The 21,006-nt window shown below is 41.8% G+C and overlaps 1 protein-coding gene across 4 annotated transcripts in view; it reads left to right on the forward strand.

Annotated features, from left to right (window-relative positions):
• The window catches only part of Slc10a7 (solute carrier family 10 member 7), a 240,062-nt gene extending 221,845 nt beyond the window's left edge, over window positions 1–18,217 (forward strand). For all 4 annotated transcript variants that reach the window (XM_027926759.2, XM_071614635.1, XM_071614636.1 and 1 more), the window contains 2 exons: window positions 13,347–13,492; window positions 15,750–18,217. In XM_027926759.2, coding sequence (XP_027782560.2) covers window positions 13,347–13,492; window positions 15,750–15,779 — 176 coding nt within the window. In that variant the 3' untranslated portion in view covers window positions 15,780–18,217. The remainder of the gene's footprint in view (window positions 1–13,346; window positions 13,493–15,749) is intronic.
• The last annotated feature ends 2,789 nt before the right edge of the window (window positions 18,218–21,006 follow it).

Raw genomic sequence — 21,006 nt, forward strand, 5'->3', positions numbered from 1 at the left:
AAAATGATAGAAAGGTTCAAATAAGCCAGACATATAGATATCCAAGCTTGCAAGCCCATATTTTTGTCCTATGTCAAAGGACAAAGTGAATATTAAACCAGAAAGTAGATGTGAAAACATGTCAAATGTTGAAAGGTAGGCCTGGCATTTATTTAGTACCTACTATATACTACACATTGGATTAAGTATTTTGCTCGCCTTATTATCTCATGTAATCATCACAACAACCTGTACAATTATTATGATTGATCTCACTATCCAAACTGGAAAACCAAGCCTCGGAGAACTCAAATAATTCATCCCAGTTCCCATCATGAGTAAATGGCAGAGCTGGCCTACAGTGGCCCATCTGTCTACCTCAGAGCCTTCATCCTCTCCCTCATTAGCAGACCTGGCTTTTTAACCTGTCCCAGGATACATTCACCTGGGAGCTCTCCAGGGACAATGTTGCCAGGACCTCTTCCCCCCACCCAGGCACCCCCTCTCAGGATAGATCCAGACATTGTCATATTATTAAAAGCCACCCAGCAGTTCTGATATGCATCTGAGGCTGAAAACCATCACATTAGACACCTTGACTGTACTTGTCTTTATGCTCCTCTGTGTTCCAAGAAGAATGCAAAGTAGGACTTTGCCCACTCACTTGTTGACAAAGATGACCATTCTCGTTCGCAGGAGTCTGTGAGAACTAAATTCTCTGTATCATGATTAAATATGATGGTTAAATATTCAAAGGAGAAACAGGAAATTAGAAAAACATTTCCCAAAATGACTCCTAAGATTTTCTTAACTTCTTTCTCTGCAAGAAGTCTTCTAAATGGGGGCTTTAATCTCTAACTTTTAGCTCATTGAGGCTGAATGAAGATAGGAGGTATGTTATCAGGATATTTATCATCTGGCCAAGAGAAACCACACACTCCTGAGTCAAACTTTTCAAGAGAGATGGATCTAAGGTTAAACTCTGATTTTTATTCCCCAGATCAAAACTGCCATATTCTTGTATCTCACAAGAGAGGTCTTGTGAGGCTTTTGTTCATCACAAACACAATGCCATAAGAAAGATAATCCAAGGCCATGCTGACAAAATAAAATAGATATTAAAAGTAGTCAATGTGAATTTGGGTCACAGCTTGCTTACGTTTACCACTTAACAGGACAAGACCCAGTGACTACTGATAAAAAGATTATCAATGCTACATTTTAGGGAGAACTAAGTTTAGATGGTGGAGGTGGTGGCAAAACCTATAGCTCATATCACACCGTCAACTTCTCTTCCCCTCAGACTTAAAATGTTCGAGTAGGTTGTTTTTTTGTTTTGGGGGGGTTTTTTTGGTTACATTAAAAACACATCTAAAACGTTTTGTAAAATAAGATAAAGCTTTCCAGAGCTAGTCAGATGGGACAGTTCTGTGTTGGTGACCATGTTAAATATATTCTTGTGACCTTGTGTTATTTTTGTCACATGAAATTCTCATTCTGTTTTTGGTGTTTTCACACCTTAGAGTGTGAACATTAGCCAGATTTTCTCTTTCAAAAACTAACAACTCTTCATTCACAGCACAGAAAAGGAGGAAAGTAATCTCTCTACTTCCTGCCCACCTTGTCTCCATAAACATGGCAGCCCCTCCTGGAAGACATAGCCAGTATTTAAATGAAGACTTCATAGCTCAGTTCTTTAATTCATTCTTGAATTCCCTGTTTGCTAATTACTCCTACAATGCTGTCAGACAGGTGAGGGTGTACCTGCTCTTCTGAGGCAGAAACCTTCAATTGGTAGAGTTAAATGTTTCATTGTTAGCATCTGGTGAGCCGGCTCAGGCCATTCATTAAACATCTTTTCCAATCAGAACATACCTGTTTCAAAAGAGAAATAACACCAGCTGCTCATTTTGGTCTTTCTTGCTTCTTTATTTACACAAAACTTTCAGCAAAGCATAGGATTACAGGCCAGGTAATTGTAGGTTGAAACCCAATCTTTAACTTTCCTAATGGGCTGATTCAAGTCATCAACCAACCTTCATTCAAAGAAAGTAAAAGCCTGCCAGGCTTTAAGTACCTTTGTCCAAAGACACACCCTCTTTCTTTCAAGCCTTTCTTATGTAAATAATATTTTCTTTAGTTTTCCACCTTCCATTGTTCTGCTACCATTTTCAAGCATCCCTAACTCCAGGATTCCTAAATACTCTAACAAATTACAATGCAGACACTTTGCTGGTGAAAGCACCAACTCTGGAGTCAGTCTGCCTGTATTCCAGCTGCAACCTATTACTAGCTGTGTGTGGCCTGGGCCAGTTTTTTTGTTTTTGTTTTTTTCCTAGGTAGAGGGGCCTGGGGATTAAACCTAAGGGCTCTTAACTAGTGAGCCACATCCCAAAGCCCTTGTTTTGTTTCTCTGAGACCAATCTCACTAAGTTACTTCAGGTGCTAAGTTGCTGAGGCTGGCCACAAATTTGCAATCCTCCTGCCTCAGCCTCCCAAATCACCACCATGCCCAGTGGCTTGGGGCAAATTTTTAATTTTAAATTAAAATTTTAATTTTAATGTCTCAGTTTCCTCATCCAAGAGTTGGGGGTGATAATGGCAGTTGTGTTTGCATTGTGGGTGAGAAGAGGGAATGAGTTCATGTTTTTATGCTCTCAGAACCGTGCCTGGAACATAGTAAGCACTGTGTAAGTATGTGCTACAATCACTGTTCTGCCCTACCAACAATAAATGAAAACGAAAAATATTCATGAGCTCCAGATATGGCTTCTGAATTCTTGTGTAAGGTGTGATCGTCAAGAGACTAAAATGTGGATACTGCTCTTTTTACTAAAGGTCTCAATTACTGGAAAGATTAATAGGACTTCCCCTTAATGTTTCTGGAAACTTCCAATCTAGAAGGCTTAAGGTTCTACTGAATCCCTGAGGAAGGTGGGACAGGATGCCACAGATCCTATAATCCACTCTTGTTGCCCCCCACCTAGAATGACTGGCCTTTTGCTCAAATTCTCAAAGCTTTTTAACACACCATTGCCATGACTTACAGTTTGTGCTGCCTTACCCATTACCCATCTAGTTTATAACCCTGTTTGTTAATCTTCTTTCTTTTCCAGGCCTAATTTTTCTTTTTTAGGTAAAGGAATCTTCTTTAAATTCTGGTTTTGAAATATGAACGAAAGATAAGTCTCTTAGAAAAGTTATACATAAATATCAATTTAGAAATTCAATAGCTCCGGCCTCCACCAGAAAAGAAATCTGGGCTTAAAATCTTTCCCAGTGTAGAGGACTAGGGCTGTAGAGCAATACCAAAACTCCATGGGGAAGCTGGCCCTGGGAGACGGCACAGTGTGTGGGTCATGTGTACAGTGTGCTGGGCTGACGGCCTCCTGTGTGGATTTCAAAGTGTCCCTTTGCTTCTCAGATGCTACCTACAGAGAGAACCACGTGACATTTTTCAGGCCTCAGAGGCTAGAAGTTATGTGCCATTTGCCCATATCTGTAAGACTGATGCAAGGTTATCCTGTTTTCCAACCAGAGATCTAGCAAGGGCATGTGTCAGACATCCCTGAGCGGCTGTGTCATTGTGTTCAGCAGTTTGGAAACGCTGAATCTTCCTGGATCCCATGAACCCAACCCTGGAACACTGAGAAAACCACTAGGGAGCTCTAAGTCATGTACATCATTTAGCCACACCTCATTTTGGACAATTTTGTATTAAGAAGATAAAAATGTTTTCTTCTGTGTTTCATAAAGCAACAGTAAGGCTCTGACGCTGTGGTGGGTCACACCCAAGACAACATGGAGAAGTTTCAGTTAAGGTGGAATGCTAAAAAGAGGAGGAAAGCAAGTAAAATGTAAACCTCTGGCGATGGCATATTAAACTACCTTGGAGAATTTGAGCACAAGACCAATCACATGGTGGCAGGGCTGGGGGGGGGGGGGACAATGAAAGCAGATCATGTGATCTGTGATTTCCTGTCTCTCTTCCTAAGGAGTTCTGGAGAAAGCTGACTTGCTGTACTTTAGAAGTTTCCAGAATGGTGTGGGGGAAGTCTCACATAGCCAGCATGATGACCAGAATGGAATTGTAGGGGCCATGCAGTCTGAACACCACCTGAGCTTAAAAGCAGCAGGCCTCTGATGGACTCCAAACCAAGCCATACCCATCAACCTGGAAGTCGGTGGCAGCCTTTCTTTTTATACCTTCTAAAAGGGAGACAGAAATTAAAATAAGCCAGACTGCTCACTGAATCTATTTTAACTTAACAGCTTTTGTCCCACTCAGTAGTGCTACCTTTTCTCTCTGCCCTGTACCCTGATTTTGTTACTGGGAGTTCACCTGACTTTGACACTGTGCTCTCTACCTTCCCTCCTTGTTAAATAAGAAGAAGGTAGGTTCCCTGAGGGCAGGGGTTGTCCATGGATCTACTGCACCCAGAAGAGTGCCTGGCACATAATATGCTTACTGTACAAAGTATTGGCATTATTTCACATACCTTTTATTTAAAACAAACAAACAGACTTATAAAACAGGTGCATGTTACAGATGTGAAGGTTCAAAACCTTCCCAGGCAAGGTCACACAGGTGACCAGTGGTGAACAGGGATTCCAATCAGGACTCTGCCTCCTGCTCCAGGTTTCACCATGCTACACTGTGCAGCCTCATCATGTGGGCCTCTGAGACCATAACTGGTACCTGTGCATGAAGGGACAGCTGTTCTTACTGTTTTGGGACAATCCTGAAAGCCTTTTCTAGGCCGATTCCAAAATCATGGTTATACCTTATCTTGGCATCATTTCATGATTTAGTCAGTGAGACACATCGTGCAGTGAGCTTGACTTTCTGTGACTATTCTCTCTGAAGAGAAGGTGTGGGTGCCTGTGCGCGTGCACAAGGGTGAGTGTAGTGGGTAAAGGGACACAGAAATTGGTATTTAGTGACATCTGAAAAGAGAAGCTGTGTTCCTTGAATAGGGATTGCCTCCCAATGAGCTTTAAAGACAAACAGGAGCTTTTCTGAGAGCTTCACCAAAGAGGAAGAAAGGGAATTCAAATAACAAGAGATAGGACATTTGGAGAGTAAACTTATGGATGTTTCTAACTAAGAAGGAACTAAACAAAAGTGGAAAATTACCATGACAACTGAAAAGAGAAGCAACTGGGTTCCAGATTTGCCAGAAGCTCCCTTCAGAACTCAGTGAGACTGGGAGAGAGCATTTAAATGGAAAACAAGTGAATTCAGGCGGATGAATCTTTGAAAGACAGGAAATGATCCAGGTGATTGGAGTATACTATCCTATCTCTTAGCTAAGTGGGAAAGTCAGTGCAATATTGACTCCAAGAGACAAAGAGTGGTTTTCAGTTTATTTCTTTTCTTACTCCACCTCAGTACTCATTTCAAATTTTGTGTTCTTGGTCAGTCCAACTTCTTTCCTTCCTGCCATAGCACATATACTTTTGTTCCATGAAATATATTCCTCTCCCAGAGGAGTGTGTATGAAGGCATTCTCCTTAAAGTCCAGTGAAGCAGCTAGTATTTAGTCTAAATCCTGTCTTTTTGATCCACATAGGAAACATTAGCACCTATTCTTAAATAATCAATTATTAATGTATCACGCACCAACCCTGTGCCTAAATGTTGCAAGAGATTTAAAGAAAGATGTGTGTTGCCTGCATGCAGGGAAATCAAAAGCTATGCCAAAGAAAATACTGGCAACATAATCCAAATATTAAATTATGTGATGCAACTAGAAAGAATGTCCTCCTTCAGAAGACAAGTCAGTATGAAGGTCACCTTTGTGGCAGAGGAAAAAATAAACTGAGTTTGGGTGAATTCGCAGGACTTAGGCGCATAGAGAGAAAGTCAGAGATCCAAGTGGAGCTTGGCTTTTACCAAGACACAGAAGGGCTATGGCTGAGCCAGTGATAGCAATTGGCCATTGAAAGTGTGGCTTAATGGCATCAACATAGGTTAGTGATTAAACACACTGGGGCCACTACCAGATGTATGAGTTAGGCAAGTTACTTAACTGCCCTAAACCTCAGTTTTCTCATCTTTAGGTGGGAAAATTGCTATCTACTTCATGGGTCTGTTGTCAGGATTAAATGCGCTTAGCGTACAGTAGCACTTACAATGGTGGTGGTAGTGATTATCCTTTACTAAAGTTGAATAGGTAGAGGATTTGATGAATGGGCCCTGGAAAGTCATTGCAGTTCTTGAGCAGGGTGTTGGCTTTAATTAATGTGGGTTTGGGGAAGATTAATCTGGCTGTGCTTTGTAGGATTGATGAGGGGAAGAGGCTGAAGACAGGGATTTGTGTCGGGAGGCCATGGTGTGAACTTGGCTTGATTTTATGAGGAACTGAATTAAGAAGATGGCAGTGATATCTGAGGGGGAACGGGAAATGAGGAAATAATCCATAGAATTCCACGACTTAGTCTAAAGGCACAAAGAAAGGGGCTCGTCACAGGTGATCCTCAAGCTTCAAGTAGTAGAAACTGAGTGGCCCAGATATAACAGGGTTTGTTGATGCACTCACCCAGCAGACAGGGAAAACAGAGGTGGCCAGGGCAAGAGCTACCAGAAAACAACAACAGGAGTGCAAGGACCCTGTCTGTGTCCTCCTTCTATCCCTAACAGCCAGGAAAGTCACTCACAGATAGCAGAAGCTCAAAAAGACGGGGGTTTTGTGGTGGTGGTGGTGGTGGTGGTAGCTTTTTGGTTTTTTAATGAATGAGTGGTGGGAATTTGTCCATCTACAAATACTGTAAGAAAGCTCTGACAATGATGTAAAGTGGATACTTATTATTTTATGAACAATGGAGCAGCCTTCCATGGGGGTGAAACAAAAGTCCATACTGAATCTGGGAAGGAAAATGTCTGTTTCTTAAGGAAAAAAAAATTAAGACCATCCATCTAACAGAAAGTAGTAATTGTTGAAACTTGAACATAGATACAAAGGGAATTTTCTAATTCAGAGAACATAAAATAAGCATATTTAAAATAGGGTGGGAAAACTTGTTCTTGTGCGTATTGTTTCATCCTTACCATCCTGGGTATAGGATAAAAGAAAACCCTTACTTGCTTGTTAGAAGAAGAAAGCTCTTACTTGAAGTTCCTACTTGGCAGATGTCAGTTGAAAGCTCTGCTTATGGAATATGCTGCAGTGTCAAACTCTGTTGGATAATTTTAGACAAATGTGTCATGTGTGACATGGAAATATGGCATGCTGTACATTAGTGATTTCCCAAGTGTTTGGATCAGGTAGTAATGTGCTGAGAAAGTGCTCTTTATCTATCCACACAGTGTACTTGTAGAGCAATGGGAAAATGCTTTTGGTGGAAATTACTTTAGTCAGAAAAGGAATCCATTTACAATATGCGCCTTCTAACATCTTTCAGACAATGCATTGTATTAAAGAGGCATTTTTTGATTAATGTTTTATAAACATTTTTCAGCATGACAGCTTAAAGTCCCTGTAAAATTGTAAATGCGTGCATAGTGTTCACTTCCATAAAGTCAAATGCCATCTCATAAAGTCTAGTTGAATCCTGTCAACCATGGTGACACAGAATCAGTACCTGGGAGCATTAAAATTAATTTGCTTCATTTATATTACTGCAGTGATAGCAAGATGAAAAGAATCCTAGATTTAAATTTTACTTTAAAAAGAAAACTCTTTCTAGTAAGTTTGTTTGGGTTTTTAAATTATTGCTATTTTTTTCTAATTAACAAATGTGGAAACGGAGTGATAGTCTGCATAGTAACTTTATGATAGAATCTGGAAAACATACAGATCCATCCATCTTTTGAGCACCTACTGTGTGCTCAAAGATGAAGAAGAAACAGTTGCTGATCCTAAGAAGTTTGTGGCTTGGTGAGAGAAATTCAGGATTCAAGCCATGATTGTAAGTTCAAGGCTAGAACAGGGGAACATGAAATAGAAGGGATCCAGGCCAGCACTGGGTGGGGGGGGGGGGGGCTTCCCAGAGGAGGCAACCTAAGAACTGAGGGCTGAAGGATACAGAGAAGTCAGGCAGGTTAAGAAGTGGGTGACAGGTGTTTTAGTTAAAGTGAGCTTCAGTGCAAAGGCCTTCAGGTGAAGCAACATGCTGCACGGGCAAAGATGGGTGGGGAGGAGCCACAGGTGCTTGGTGCAGAGGTCATGGCTGGAGTGCAGAGATCAGGGAATGGTGGCATGTGTCCAAACCCAAGGAGGGGACTGAGAGATGCGAGGTACAGCAAAAAGCGAAGCTTTACTTTAATGTCTGTCTTGCAAGACCCATTGTCTGTGGGAGAGCAGGCACTGGGGCTCTGGGTACCTCCCCTGGTTCCTCATTGGCTGAGTACTATGGGATGCACAATTTTCCTGACCATCACCTGGGTTTTACTTTCTCCTGTTGGGTTATTTAAAGAAATACACCTTTAGTCATTCCCATCTTCCTTTATTCTCTTGTGGCAGGAAGGCCTTCTTGGGGTGAATGCATTCTGACACGTATGCAGCTCTTCTTTACCTAAGTTACTATTTCGTAACAGAGAGATTTCTGCCTCTATTGGTTATGCCGACCCCTTCCCCCACCTCCTCTTTGTCAAGGGGCTGTTCAGATGCGTGGACTTTGGATCTGTACAGGCTAGGATGCTGTTGTGTAACTTTCCCTTCTGCTCTATTTCTCCTCTGGCTGCCTTTCTTACATCCCAATTTTACACTGAAGGCTAGATACTATATTCTGAAAATGGACCACAGGACTTCCTGTTTCTCAAAAGAATTGGAGGGAGGGAAAGCAAGAATGGAGGGCCAGGCCTCAAAGTCCTTGTATGCCACCCTTAGGAGTCTCTCTCATGTTAAAAACTTTGATTTTATGTAATATATTTGCAGTTTAGAATATTCACTCTGGTTGCCAAGTGGGAAATGGCTTGGACAGGGCAAGACTGGAGTCAGAGAGGCTCATTGGGGACGTATGGGAAGAGCAACTGAGAGCTAATGTGTCCTGAAAGAAAGTGATGGGGACAGGGGTATTAGTGATCACCAAGGTGCCCTGTAGGTTACTTAAATGCAGGGTGTGTCAGCCAGATTTCTGTCACTGTGACAAAATACCTGAAATGATGGAAGTTTTAAGGAGGCGGGGTTGATGATTTGGGCCCACAGCTTCAGAGGTTCATTCCATGGTCACGTGGCCCCATCACTCTGGGCACTTTGGTAAGGCAATAGAACATATTGTGGGCGTGTGTAGCTGCAGAGGTCTTCCCCTCATGGTGGCCAGGGAGCAAAAATAGAAACAGGAAGGGGCCAGAGTCCCAGTGCCCCTCCAAGGACACACACCCAGTGACCTAACTTCCTTCCACTAGGCCCCACCTCTCAGAGATTCCACTGTCCCCCAACAGCAGCACAAACTAAGGACCAAGCCTCCAAGACACATGTTTTGGGGGGACACTCCAGATCAGACCGTAACCCAGGCCTCCTTCCTGGTTCAGCTGCACGGTGCTGGTGAATGGATGAGCTGTAGGATGACCACTGAGCTGTGAGTGAAGAGGATGAGAGCACATGGGCCTTGGCTGGAGATCAGACCTAGGGCCTCATGCATACTACACATGCACTCTTCTACTGAGCTACCCCCAGCCTCACCTCTTTTTTTCTATCCTGACCTCGGAGTAAATAAAACTGTACCAAGTAGGCTCTCTGCCAAGATGGGGCATAGGGAGGTGGAAAGAGACGAAAAAAATCAGGAAGAAAGAAATTTTGAGATACACAGGAGATTAAGAGGAAATCCTAATAAAAGGAAAGTGGGTAATTAAATAGCTGAATAGTAAGGTAGACTTTAAGACTGAAGAAAAATAAAAGTTCCCCAAACAAATAATGTGTGACCTGAATTGCTAGGTGTCCCTGCCCTCATCAAGTGATGACTTGTTAATTCACCCTGTGAAATGACAGAAAAGGGGGCTTGGGCCTCTCTGATATGCTTTTCCTAATCAGATTTTTAGCTTTAATCACTTGGTGCAATTAATGATAGAAAATGTGATTAATAAGTAACAGGGAGGTATCACAGGGACAGAAAGTGATGGGGAGAAATTCCTATTTGACAAATATCTGCACAACAAGTCACCAGGGATCCTGTTTTCCTTAGCTTTTGCATCACTGTGATCAAAATACCTGACAAAAACAACTTTGAAGAGGAAAAGTTTATTTGGGAATCAAGGTTTCAGAAGTCTCAGTCTATATAGACAGTCAACTCCATTGCTCTGGGCCCACCTCCTCCAGCCTGGCCCTTCCTGCCTACCGTTACCACCCAGTCAGTCCATTCAAACTAGAATGGACCAATTAGGTCACAGCGCTCACAATCCCATCATTTTGCCTCCAAACATCCCTGATTAACAGGAGCTTCATATCCAAAGCATAACATCCTGGATCCCTCCTCTTTTCAAGTAAGGCCAATGACGATTGTACAAGGCAACGTAAGAGAAGCTCATCAGGGTCCCTCAGTAAAACAGAATCCACCCTTTCAATGCAGAGAATTGATTCCACATTTTGGGAAACAGAAAAGGGAAAGGGGCAACTGAGGAAACACAGGAACAATAACTGTAGGAAGTCGCTAGACCTGGGGGGGACAAAGGATGGTCGATGAGGTTCTCAGAACCTAGCTGCTTGTAGGAGGAGGTGGCAGGAGTGAGGGTTCAGACCTCAGAGGCAGGGACTGACCCCAGGGGCTAGCAGGACGCACAAGCAGCTGGAAAGAAGGGCCTCCTCCTGCCCTGCCTCCTCTTGCTACTGTTGGAGAATATTGCAGGGCCCTGGCCAACAGGACTGATAAGTCCCAGTGAACAGAGGCTGTGATTGATGATGAGAGATCAGAGCTGAGGAATTTTCCAAAAGAAAGCTTCAGAAAAATGGACACTGAGGTCCAAAGAAGGTGAATACCACCAGTATACTAGAAGCTTCTGGAAGGTCATGGCTCAGCAGTGTCTTTGACTCCATGACTCCCTTGGCATGATGGGGCATTCCCAGCATCTTTTTTTTTTCACCCCTATGAATTCTCAGGATATGGTGGTATGGGTAGCAGGGAAGTCAGACAAGGTCTGCTGCCCCTGGAAGGGTTTCTGCGAGGGTGTCAAGGGGAATGAGTTCTCGAAGGACAGCTGGACTCCAAAGCTTCTTGCATACCAGGTCCTCTTCTGCTTCCCAGGAGTGTAGTACATGTGGCACCTTGCACTGACCTTGCGGAATAGAGCTAGAAACACAGTGTGCCAGTTACAGCCTGGACTGTCACCTCAAATTTCCTGACCACTGGACGCTTCCGTTTTCTCATCAGTCAAATAATGAGAATAGTGGTTTTCACTGACCTCATGGGGTTGTCATGAGGATTTCCCATCAATATGGGAAAGCTCTTGACAGACTTGACAGAACCAAATGCACTCAGCTCTTGGTATACACTTGCCATGATTATCATAATTGGTGCTGTCCCAGCATACCTACTTTATCACATTAAAGGGAGTTTCTGATGTTGCTTACATTTAGGTATATTGTGTATTTTGCAGTTGAGTTTTTATTCACTTACTGTAGCAGCACCCTGGCAGAGTCTCTGTGGCTGAGCCCACATACGCTTGCTGGAGAAGGATACCGAGCCCAGATTCTTAGCCAAGAAAGGCTATCCTAGATGATTTAGCCCAGCAGCCACAGTCTTTGAATTTGGGGTTCGAAAGCCCTGCTGTGATCATTTCACATCCTTCATGTGTTCCCCCCTAGCATCATCCTTTGGGCTCAGGAATGAATAATTTTTCTTGGAAACATAAGGAGTTATGTTCAAGTGTTATTATTTTCTCATTATAACAACTTACCAAGACTATAGTATCAGTTGATGCTTTTTAACAATAAGTAGATTTTTTAAAGCTTTTAAATTTTTACAGGAGAGCTCTTTTGTGGGTTTTTTGTTTGGTTTGGTTTTTTGTCATTGCATAGTTGTTTGTTGTTTTTATTGGTGTGAAGGTAGAAATTGTGCACAAATCTAAACAGGACTTTGGAAGCTCTAAGAGGGACTTATGTTTGGGAAGGGTTAAGTGTCTTCAGTTTATGGCAATGATATGTGAGGCTGTGAAAAGGAAAGCAGCCATGAAATACATTTTTGCATAAAGGTTTAAAATTTATTAGAAGGTAAAAATAATTGAAAAAGCTGAGCCTTCCTTGTTGTGTTATAAAAATTTATTTATGTGCCATCATCCTGCATGTTTAGGAGCATGGGTCCTTTTCAGAGGCTATTCTTAGAGAAACAAGAAGAAAGCTCAGCTATTAAAGCTATTCAGTTGAAAAAGCTGACATATATGCACAGCAATCTGAAGATCATGGCCATATTAAAACAATTGGTAATAATAGTTAAACTGCTAAGGTCTGAGTTTTGAAGCTGTAGAAGCTCAAAAGGTATGTTCTGTGATAGCTGCTTACCAAATATGCACAGCCTGCCCTTTTATAATAGAATAGTATATTCACAAAGTGGTATTCATTTGTTGGGGTTCCATTAAGACCTTCACATTCAGCACTAATTTTACAATTTGCCTGCAATACATAAAACTGCATGGGTCTTGCTTGATGATCTTAAAGAACTCAGATCCTTGGCCAAAAGAGAAAGTGCAGGACTCAGGGAGTAGCTCAGGGGTAGAATGCATGCTTCACCTGAACAAGACCCCAAGTTCGATCCCCAGCAGTAAAAAGAAAGAGAAAGAAACAGAACGTGCAAATTTTTCCCAAAAGTGACTGTTGGGGCTTTGAATTGGTCTCCCCAAAGACCAACAGACTAACTCACCACTGAGCAAGAAGAGAAATCTTTTTTTGGCACCAGGGATTGAACCCAGGGGCACTTCACCATTGAGCCACATCCCCAGCCCTGTTAACTCTTTATTTTGAGACAGGGTCTCCTGCATTGCTGAGTCTGGCTTTGAATTTGTGATCCTCCTGCCTCAGCCTCCCAAGATGCTGGGATTACAGGTGTGCACCACCGCACCTGACTAGAAGAGATCCATTCTTAACCTCTACTTACCAGTGTTTTTCCCGTCTTCTTAAAGCAACTTCATTATACACGATCTTCTCTCCTCCCCTTGGTAGATGGGGTGCTCCTAATTCACAGTGAGAGGTATTGGTGCCCTCAGACACTGGCCATCTTTTCACTTTCATCTGTTCTTGTTAGAGTTAAGAGCTTGTCCAGTGAGAGGAAGATAGAAAGGCTTATTGACTCACTTGAAACCTTCCCATTTCCATTTTGTGAATACACCCGGGAAAGTATGTGGATAATCTCCTCCAAAGTCCTGATTTAACAATGTGCCTTTAATTTGATGACAGCCTGAATTTGCCTCCCGGTTTTCTGTCTTCTTTGTTCATCAGGAATTCCTATGCTGAAGATAGTGTTTGCCGGCCATGAGCATCTCTCATTAATATCCGTACCCTTGCTCATCTACCACCCAGCCCAGATCCTTCTGGGAAGTGTGTTGGTGCCAACAATAAAGTCCTGGATGGTGTCAAGGCAGAAGGTGAGACTCTAGAAAGATCTTATTCGGATCAAGATCAGATTAAAATGTGGTGCCTGGATCTGAGCTGTCTGTGTTCTTCCACTCTTGCTGACATCACTCTCAGATACATCTTCTCTTAACTAGCTACAACAGTAACGGTGCATCCATCAATTTCCATTTGAACAGAAGGATTGGTTGTTAAATGTTTTCAGTTGTTATACTTAAAATGCAGTCTTTAAATGCTCCTTTTAATTCACTCCCACTTAAGAGTATATTGCAGGTGGTACTCCAAATACATACCCCTCTTCTTGTGCACACTGTCTTTGCCCCACCCAGTCTTTTCTCTGTGTCCTGATTTCACATGCCTTTCTAAATATGGTAGAACTTGGTTTTATCTAGAATGTTAACTACATTTCCAGTTTCCCAGACACATAATAACTTCTTTGTCTGGCAAAACTGTGTTTGGATGTCAAAAAAATAAGTAGCAAAGGAGTGTGCACAATTTTAATTTCAACACACTTAGCACAGAGTCTGGCTACACGTTAGCTCTTTGTGAATTTCATTTTCTAAATTATTAACCAAATTAAGTCAATCAGTTATTCAGAGAAGCTCAGATGATGCATAGAACATGGTAGCACTGCTAGAGCTTGCTCCTTCCCAGTGGCTTGGACATATCATGACTTATTTTTGTCTGTACATGAGGCAGTGACTGTTATCAGATTTGTGGGAAGAAGAAGCATCCAGTGATAAAAACACACGGTGTAGTGTCCCTGCTGTCCTGAAAGCACAATGGCCACAGTACCTACACGACCCATTAGCTGTGTGTTCTGAGCAGGTCCATCCTTTACCTGGCTCAGAGGAAGGACCTTGACCAACCTGTCTGGGCCTAGTCCCTATCAATGACCATGTTCATAACAGACTTTGATTCCCCATTTTACAGGTTAGGAAAAGGGCTCAGAGAATTGAATGAATTGCCAAGGTCCTGTGGGTAGCTTAGTAGGGGCAAGATTTAGGATTCGGGCCACAACACAGCAACACTCCAGACAGAAGTAGGACATCACTTCTAGAAGGCTCACCGAGCTAGGCCCTCAGGATCCTACCTGAGAAGGTTAGCCCATCCAGTGTATTCACTAATTCAGTTAGTTAACAATATGTTAGTGATTGCTGTTCTGTCTGGCACCACTCCTGGCTCTGAGCCTTTTACTCAGAGTTAGCAGAGTAGTAACTTAGTATCTTTTTCTTTCTTCTACTCTTCATCCCCTTTGAAGACTCTTTTATCTTTATTTTACGTTTATCAATGTGTGTGTGCATTGCTGCTCAGAATGTATACATATAAATTTTGACAAAGAATGAAGAAATTGAAAATCCTAATACCCTTATCAGCAATGTGTTGTAGTAGTGAACAGCAAGTTAAATCAGAGTGGGGTTTCCTTCTAAATGTTCCAAAACTCTGAGATTTATTCTACAGAGTAACAGAAGCACTTCCGAAAGGGTGACTAAATTGAACAATACTGTTCATTTTCTCTTTGCACAGCAACCCTGGCCAAGTTGGAATAATCCAGAAGGCCTAGAATATTTGACCACTAAAATAAATACCAGGAATCCATCCTTAAGGTATCCAAGAGTAACCCAGAGGTATACTTTCTCAGCTTTGCAAACGATGCTGATGAGAGTGAAAACCACTATCTGGTGCAGAGCAGAACTGTACAAATAGCCAGGCAGACTGGGAGCAGATAGAAAAGTCTGCTGGCCAGTGAGGTGGGCAGGGAAGTCTGAGTACAGAGGTTTGGATTACTGGTTATATAATGCATCCGAGCGAGTATGTCAATCAGCTTTCCATTATATAGTAATGGAAATACTGAGATAACCAACTTACAACAAGAAAAGCTTTATTTTGACTCCCACTTTTGGAGGTCTCAGTCCATGATGCTTTGGCCTGTAGAGAGGCAGCACACCACGGTGGGAGAATGTGGTAGAGCACTTCACCTCATAGCCAGGAAGCAAAAAGGAGAGGCAGGAAGAGACCAGTTTCCACAGTCCCCTTCAAGGGCATGTCCCGAAGCCCTCCCACTAGCCCCCTCTCTTAAAGGTCCCACCACCTCCCACGAGCACCAACTAGAAACCAAGCCCTTAACACACAGGCCTGTGGGACATTCCAGATCCAATGTGTAGCAGTGGGCTTCTTCCTTCTGGTGGTAGAAATTACCTGGCGTCCATTTCACTTGAATTTCCCTGGTGGATTCTGTCCAGCTGAACAGCGTCTTTTCCTGTCTTACAGGGAGTGAAGTTGACGAGGCCACCAGTGTAACAGAGGAGGCGCCTTTGTGCAGCGGTGTAAATATGTATAGGATTGTACATACAAACAATTCTGAAGACTTGTACTTGTGAATGTTGCTTCGATGCATATTTTATTTTTTTACAGAAAAATATGATACACCTGTTCAAGTGCCTTAAAATGTGTTCGACGAGAGCGTCATCTCCAAAACATACTCTGTGGCTACTGCCAGGGGTGGTGCAGTATTTGGAGTTAGTGTTTTTCCCTAATGCTGAAAGCAGTCATGGTAAGGGATGGAAAGCTAACGGGTTTCTCCTGCGCCACCTTCTGTGCAGTACCACTCCAGAAAGTTACTGTAATGTTGAAATGAGGTCACACCGTCAGGAAAATACCCTCTGATGACAGTGAAAACTTCCAAAGTCTTACTCGCACGTACTTTGATTCACTGCGTGATTCTTTTTTTCTACAACTGTGACATGTCTCTTCCTTATCAACTCAGCAGGGGTCATGGATCCAATAGATGCTGAAACGTAAGATAGCTCTGCATTCCTTGACATCGTTTTTTTTTTAGACATTCCTTCAAATAGTTTCCACACAGAAATTCTTCAGTCCCATCAGAAGAGATTGTGGTGTTATATCTTAAATTTATTATAAGCTGCTTCAAAGAAAGGGCCTGATGTTTGAGTTATGTGTGAAGCACATGAAGTTTTGAGGTAAACTACAGGATTTCGGGGGTTTTAATTATATTGCGATATGTTTTGCCTCTTTCTTCCATAATTTCTTTCTCACCTGTTTCTCTACAACTTGCACGCTCATAACAGCCAAATGGGAGACACAAAAATGTTACCATCCGTTAGACAGCACATTCCACAACTAAGCCCAAAATTCTTTTCCTGTTACACAGATGTGCCAACCCCTTTCCAGATTGCCCCTTTTTGCTGAGAAGCAGCCTGTTACATCCTTGGATTAAGCACATTTACGGTATTTGAGACCATTTGTTAATGAGAATCTCCTTCTCAGATTTGATAAATGTTTGCAACATTTTTCAAGAAGTTAATGATTGTTATGAATAAATGAAAATATAAAGGTCATGGATGCAAGCAAATGTTACATGTACACATTCTATCTAGCCAGATGGAAAGAAAGACACAGCAAATGCAAGACCATTCATTAACCAAAATATCAAGTAAATTATGCCCATGATTTAATAATGTAATCGGGCTTCAGTTTTCAAAGGAATATCCAATATTTGCTTTTTTATGGCTGGAACAAGTTGAGCTAGACTCAAATAGAGAATAAAGCAATATATTGAGTTAAGGGACCCTTTTTCTGTGATTTCTACTTACCATTTTGTCTCATTTCTCTACATGTCCCTTCTGGATTTGACAAATGACGTTAGCATCCTGGGTCTCACTGAGGCCATGCTTAGCCCCAGCAGCTGTGGGTATAACCCAAAACAACAAAAATCATTCCTTCTAAACTTACCCAGTTCATCAGCAGTGTAATTGTATTATTGTTACCACCAGGTCTCATCTTTTGTTACTTCTGACTCATTCAGAGGTCACTGAAGTTTCAAGTTCTAAAGCCGGTGCCAGACCTGCAACAATCCATACTAAATGCACTGTGGTGTACGCTGTTATCAAGAGTTACTATCTAAAACACCAGTAATTTTGCTTGATATTATTGATGCTTACCTAGGGAGCACAGAAAGGTTTTCCTGTTTTATTCCTATAAGCTTCTTGGAGTTTTAGAATGAATGGAAAAGTCTTGTCTGTCTCACTGTCTGAGCTATCGTAAAAATCTTTCTCCCCTTTTATTTGAATACTGAATTTTTCCTTCAACCTACCTACCTCTATTGTCTAACACCTATAGTAGGTGTGATTATGGGATAAAATTCAACTGAAAATGTTATAACGTTTTATCTTTAAAAATGTGTTTTGTTTTCAAATAATCCTCTTTACATTGTGAATTTTGTGACTTTAGTGCTACATTTATGAAAATTTCTGTTTTACACAAATGCTGTAGCATATTTTTCCACAAAGAACAAAAAATAAAATCAAATTTTATTTTTAATTCATGCTTATCAGGATTTAATTATTCAGAGTTGAAAATATTTTATTATGTTTATGCACTGTCAAGCTGTTTAATGCAGTTTTTTCGTCCAAATGTATTTATGAAAGAAATACATTAGATTATGTTTAATCATTTTCCACCTGTGTTTTTTTAAATGCTTATGATTTTTAAGTAATGATAATGTTGATCTTTACACATGTTCTAAGTTTTAAAATTTTGTAGATTTTTAAAAATTCTTCTCTGTTCTGTTGAAAAGTAACACACCTCCGGTTAATGTTCCGTCTTTATGCTGAATACCAAATTTTTTCAAAAGGATGGCTAAGTAAATGAAGTGGATTATTTATGATGAATGGAAGATGAAAATAATTCAGTGATTAAAGAAAGAGATGCTTGAGAAATCTCAAGAGAATCTGTGGCTTATTTTCAACCTGATTTCAAATGCCTTCCAATGCCTTCCCGGTGGTTTTTGGATTCTCTGGAGCACTGTGGCACCACTTGTGGATAAATAGAGGTGGCTTCAGAGTCTCCAGGCATCCAAACCCGTTCTGCCACCACAGCGTGATGTTAAAATTCAGAAGCAGCTCTTGCTTTTTCATTAGAGAGAGAGATTTTCTCTGCATCAGAGTTGAGGACCAAAAGAGCAACACACGCAACAGAAAGGACAAAATTCAGGTGCCCTGAATGCCAGCCACCCTTGCATTTTTTTGAGCACGAGGCAGGCGGAAACTTGAGCAAGCCCAGTGCATCTTCCAAGAGCAAATTACCTTGTGTGGAGTTGCATGCCTTTGTTTTCCTGTCCCTTCTGTCTTCTTGTCCTCTTTCCTGGGAGCCTGACAGAAACGTCACCTCCCCGGGGAAGCTTTCCCGCTTCCCAGCTGTCCTCTGAAGCCCTTGCACATGCTGCATCCCTGTCTCCTCCACTGTGGAATGTCTCTGTTTCTTCTGTGCCTCACACAGTGCCTGGCTCAGAGTAATAAAAATTTCTAAAAATATGCATGGATTTTGCAAATTGTGGGACACAAGCCTTCCAAAAAAAAATTATGTGCTCTCTTCCTTACACAGAGATCATTACTAAGTTAGAAGGAAAACTGACCTTTTTGCCACTACTCCTCTCCAAGGAAAGCCAGGATGCTCTGCGTGGAGCTCTTCAGAGGAATGTGCCACTTCCTGGCTGTGTACTACTACCTCTCCCCTGCGAGACCACAGGTGTGACACGCACACAACTTTCATCTCCTGTGCTTTGACAAAAGGATAAACTCAATAATTCAGGCTAAGTAATTATTTGATTCAGATCGAATCAGGTTAGTTTGATCTGAATTAGTGAGGACTTTATATACATAAAAAATAAAGGCTTTCCTTATAAAAATTCTGACATACTATTAAGACTAGGTAAAAATTATCATGTTCATCTGTAGACAATAAACAAAAGGTCTTCTAAGACTTTTATTTTCTTTCATAAATCTTATACTCTAGGATAGTTTATCTCAAATGTGAGTAAAATATTAACTTTGTTTAAAGGAGAAAAAAAGGGCTGGGGTTGTAGCTCAGTGGTCAAGTGCTTGCCTCACATGCGTGAGGCACTGGGTTTGATCCTCAGCATCACATAAAAAATAAATAAATAAAACAAAGATATTGTGTCCATCTACAACTAAAAAAACTAAATGTTTAATAAATAAATAAACAGATATTCTTACAGACCCTGGAGTACTTGTCTTCCAAGCCAGTTATGAGGAACTCTGGCTTAAACACGAAGCGCTGTCACTTTAAGGGTTCATCAGTGCTGGTGTGGTTGTCGTCAGTAATGCACATGAGGGCACTAAAGTCACAGGGCCATCCTGAACCACAGATGGTCATCAGATGAGCCCACGTAGCCTTTCCCAGACCTCCACCCCGGGAGCACTCCCCCGCATCTCAAATCCCCTGATGGTTCTCCAGGGTGCACTCAACCCACCCAGGCATGAAATTTGGCTCCCATCACTGGTTTCTACAGAATTGTGGACATGCTGAATGTTTGGGGTCATCCAAACTTAAAACTGAACAGTACACATCCTGTTCTCACCACCTCCCAACCGCCCTGCCATCTAGAATTCCCACAGACCTCTCCTCCCCGTCAGCCCCACCCCCCACCCGATTCCAGGCTCCTCCTCTTCTCTCTCTCTCCTTCCCTTCCCCCCAGCTCCCAAACTCAGACATTTGGCTGTCTGGTGCTCTCCTTCTGACTTCTTGGACCTGCCTCGGGGCCTACTTGCAACATCCAGGGGACGCTTTAAAAACGCCATCTTCCCTTGATGACTACGTAACTGACAGAGGCTTCCTCGTGTCCATTTCCTCTGGTTTAGACTGGCTCCCATCCTCCCACCAGGCACTGGACAGGGTTCCTATGAGGACCCGTGTGCTTCCTGGACAAGTCGCACCCAGAGAGCAGGAAGGAGAGGTAGGCGCAGGTGACTGACTCAAGGCACACTAGAGAGAGGTAGACGATATAACTGGGCCACTCACAGTGGACAAAATAAAAATGGTGAGTAGACATGTTTCCAAATATGTATAAGAGAGAGTACTCCTAAATGAAATATTTTTCATCTATGAGATCGACAAAAGTTTGAAATTTAATAATTTCCAAAAAGGGGCAGGGATAGGGGGAGGGGCACTCATGCCCTGGTAGTGGACCGTGAGCAAGATGGAATTTGCAGAAGGCTATTTAGCAATGTATATTCTTTTCTTTTTCTTTCTATTTTTTTTTTTTTAGCAGCATCTCAGCCCAGTTCTTTCATTTCCAGAATCCACCTTGCAGAAAGTGCATAATGATCTAGCAGTAACGTTTCAGAGCACTGATAAGGGCTGAAAGCACCATCCAAGTTCCCCCAAGCAGAAGATGTTTAGATAATCAATGGTATATCCTTAGAGAGTGTTTCTGAGCCATCAAAAGGCCTGAGGGTAGATTACCTTGTAATAACAATATATTGTTGAGTAGGAGAAAAAAGTAAATTTCAGGAAAAATATCCATTTTTTTGATCTCCTTTCCTCTCACATTTTGTCAAATATATGCTAGAAATGTAAGGACACTGTACAGTTTTAAAATGCTCGGAAAGATAATTATAACTAATATTTATTAATTTCTTTCTTTATGCCTGGCACTAATCCAAGCACTGTGCGTTATCTCATTTAATCCTTTCAACAGTGCTATGAG

The sequence above is a fragment of the Marmota flaviventris genome, chromosome 7, assembly GCF_047511675.1.
Source record: "Marmota flaviventris isolate mMarFla1 chromosome 7, mMarFla1.hap1, whole genome shotgun sequence".
In the NCBI taxonomy this organism is placed as follows: Eukaryota; Metazoa; Chordata; class Mammalia; order Rodentia; family Sciuridae; genus Marmota; species Marmota flaviventris.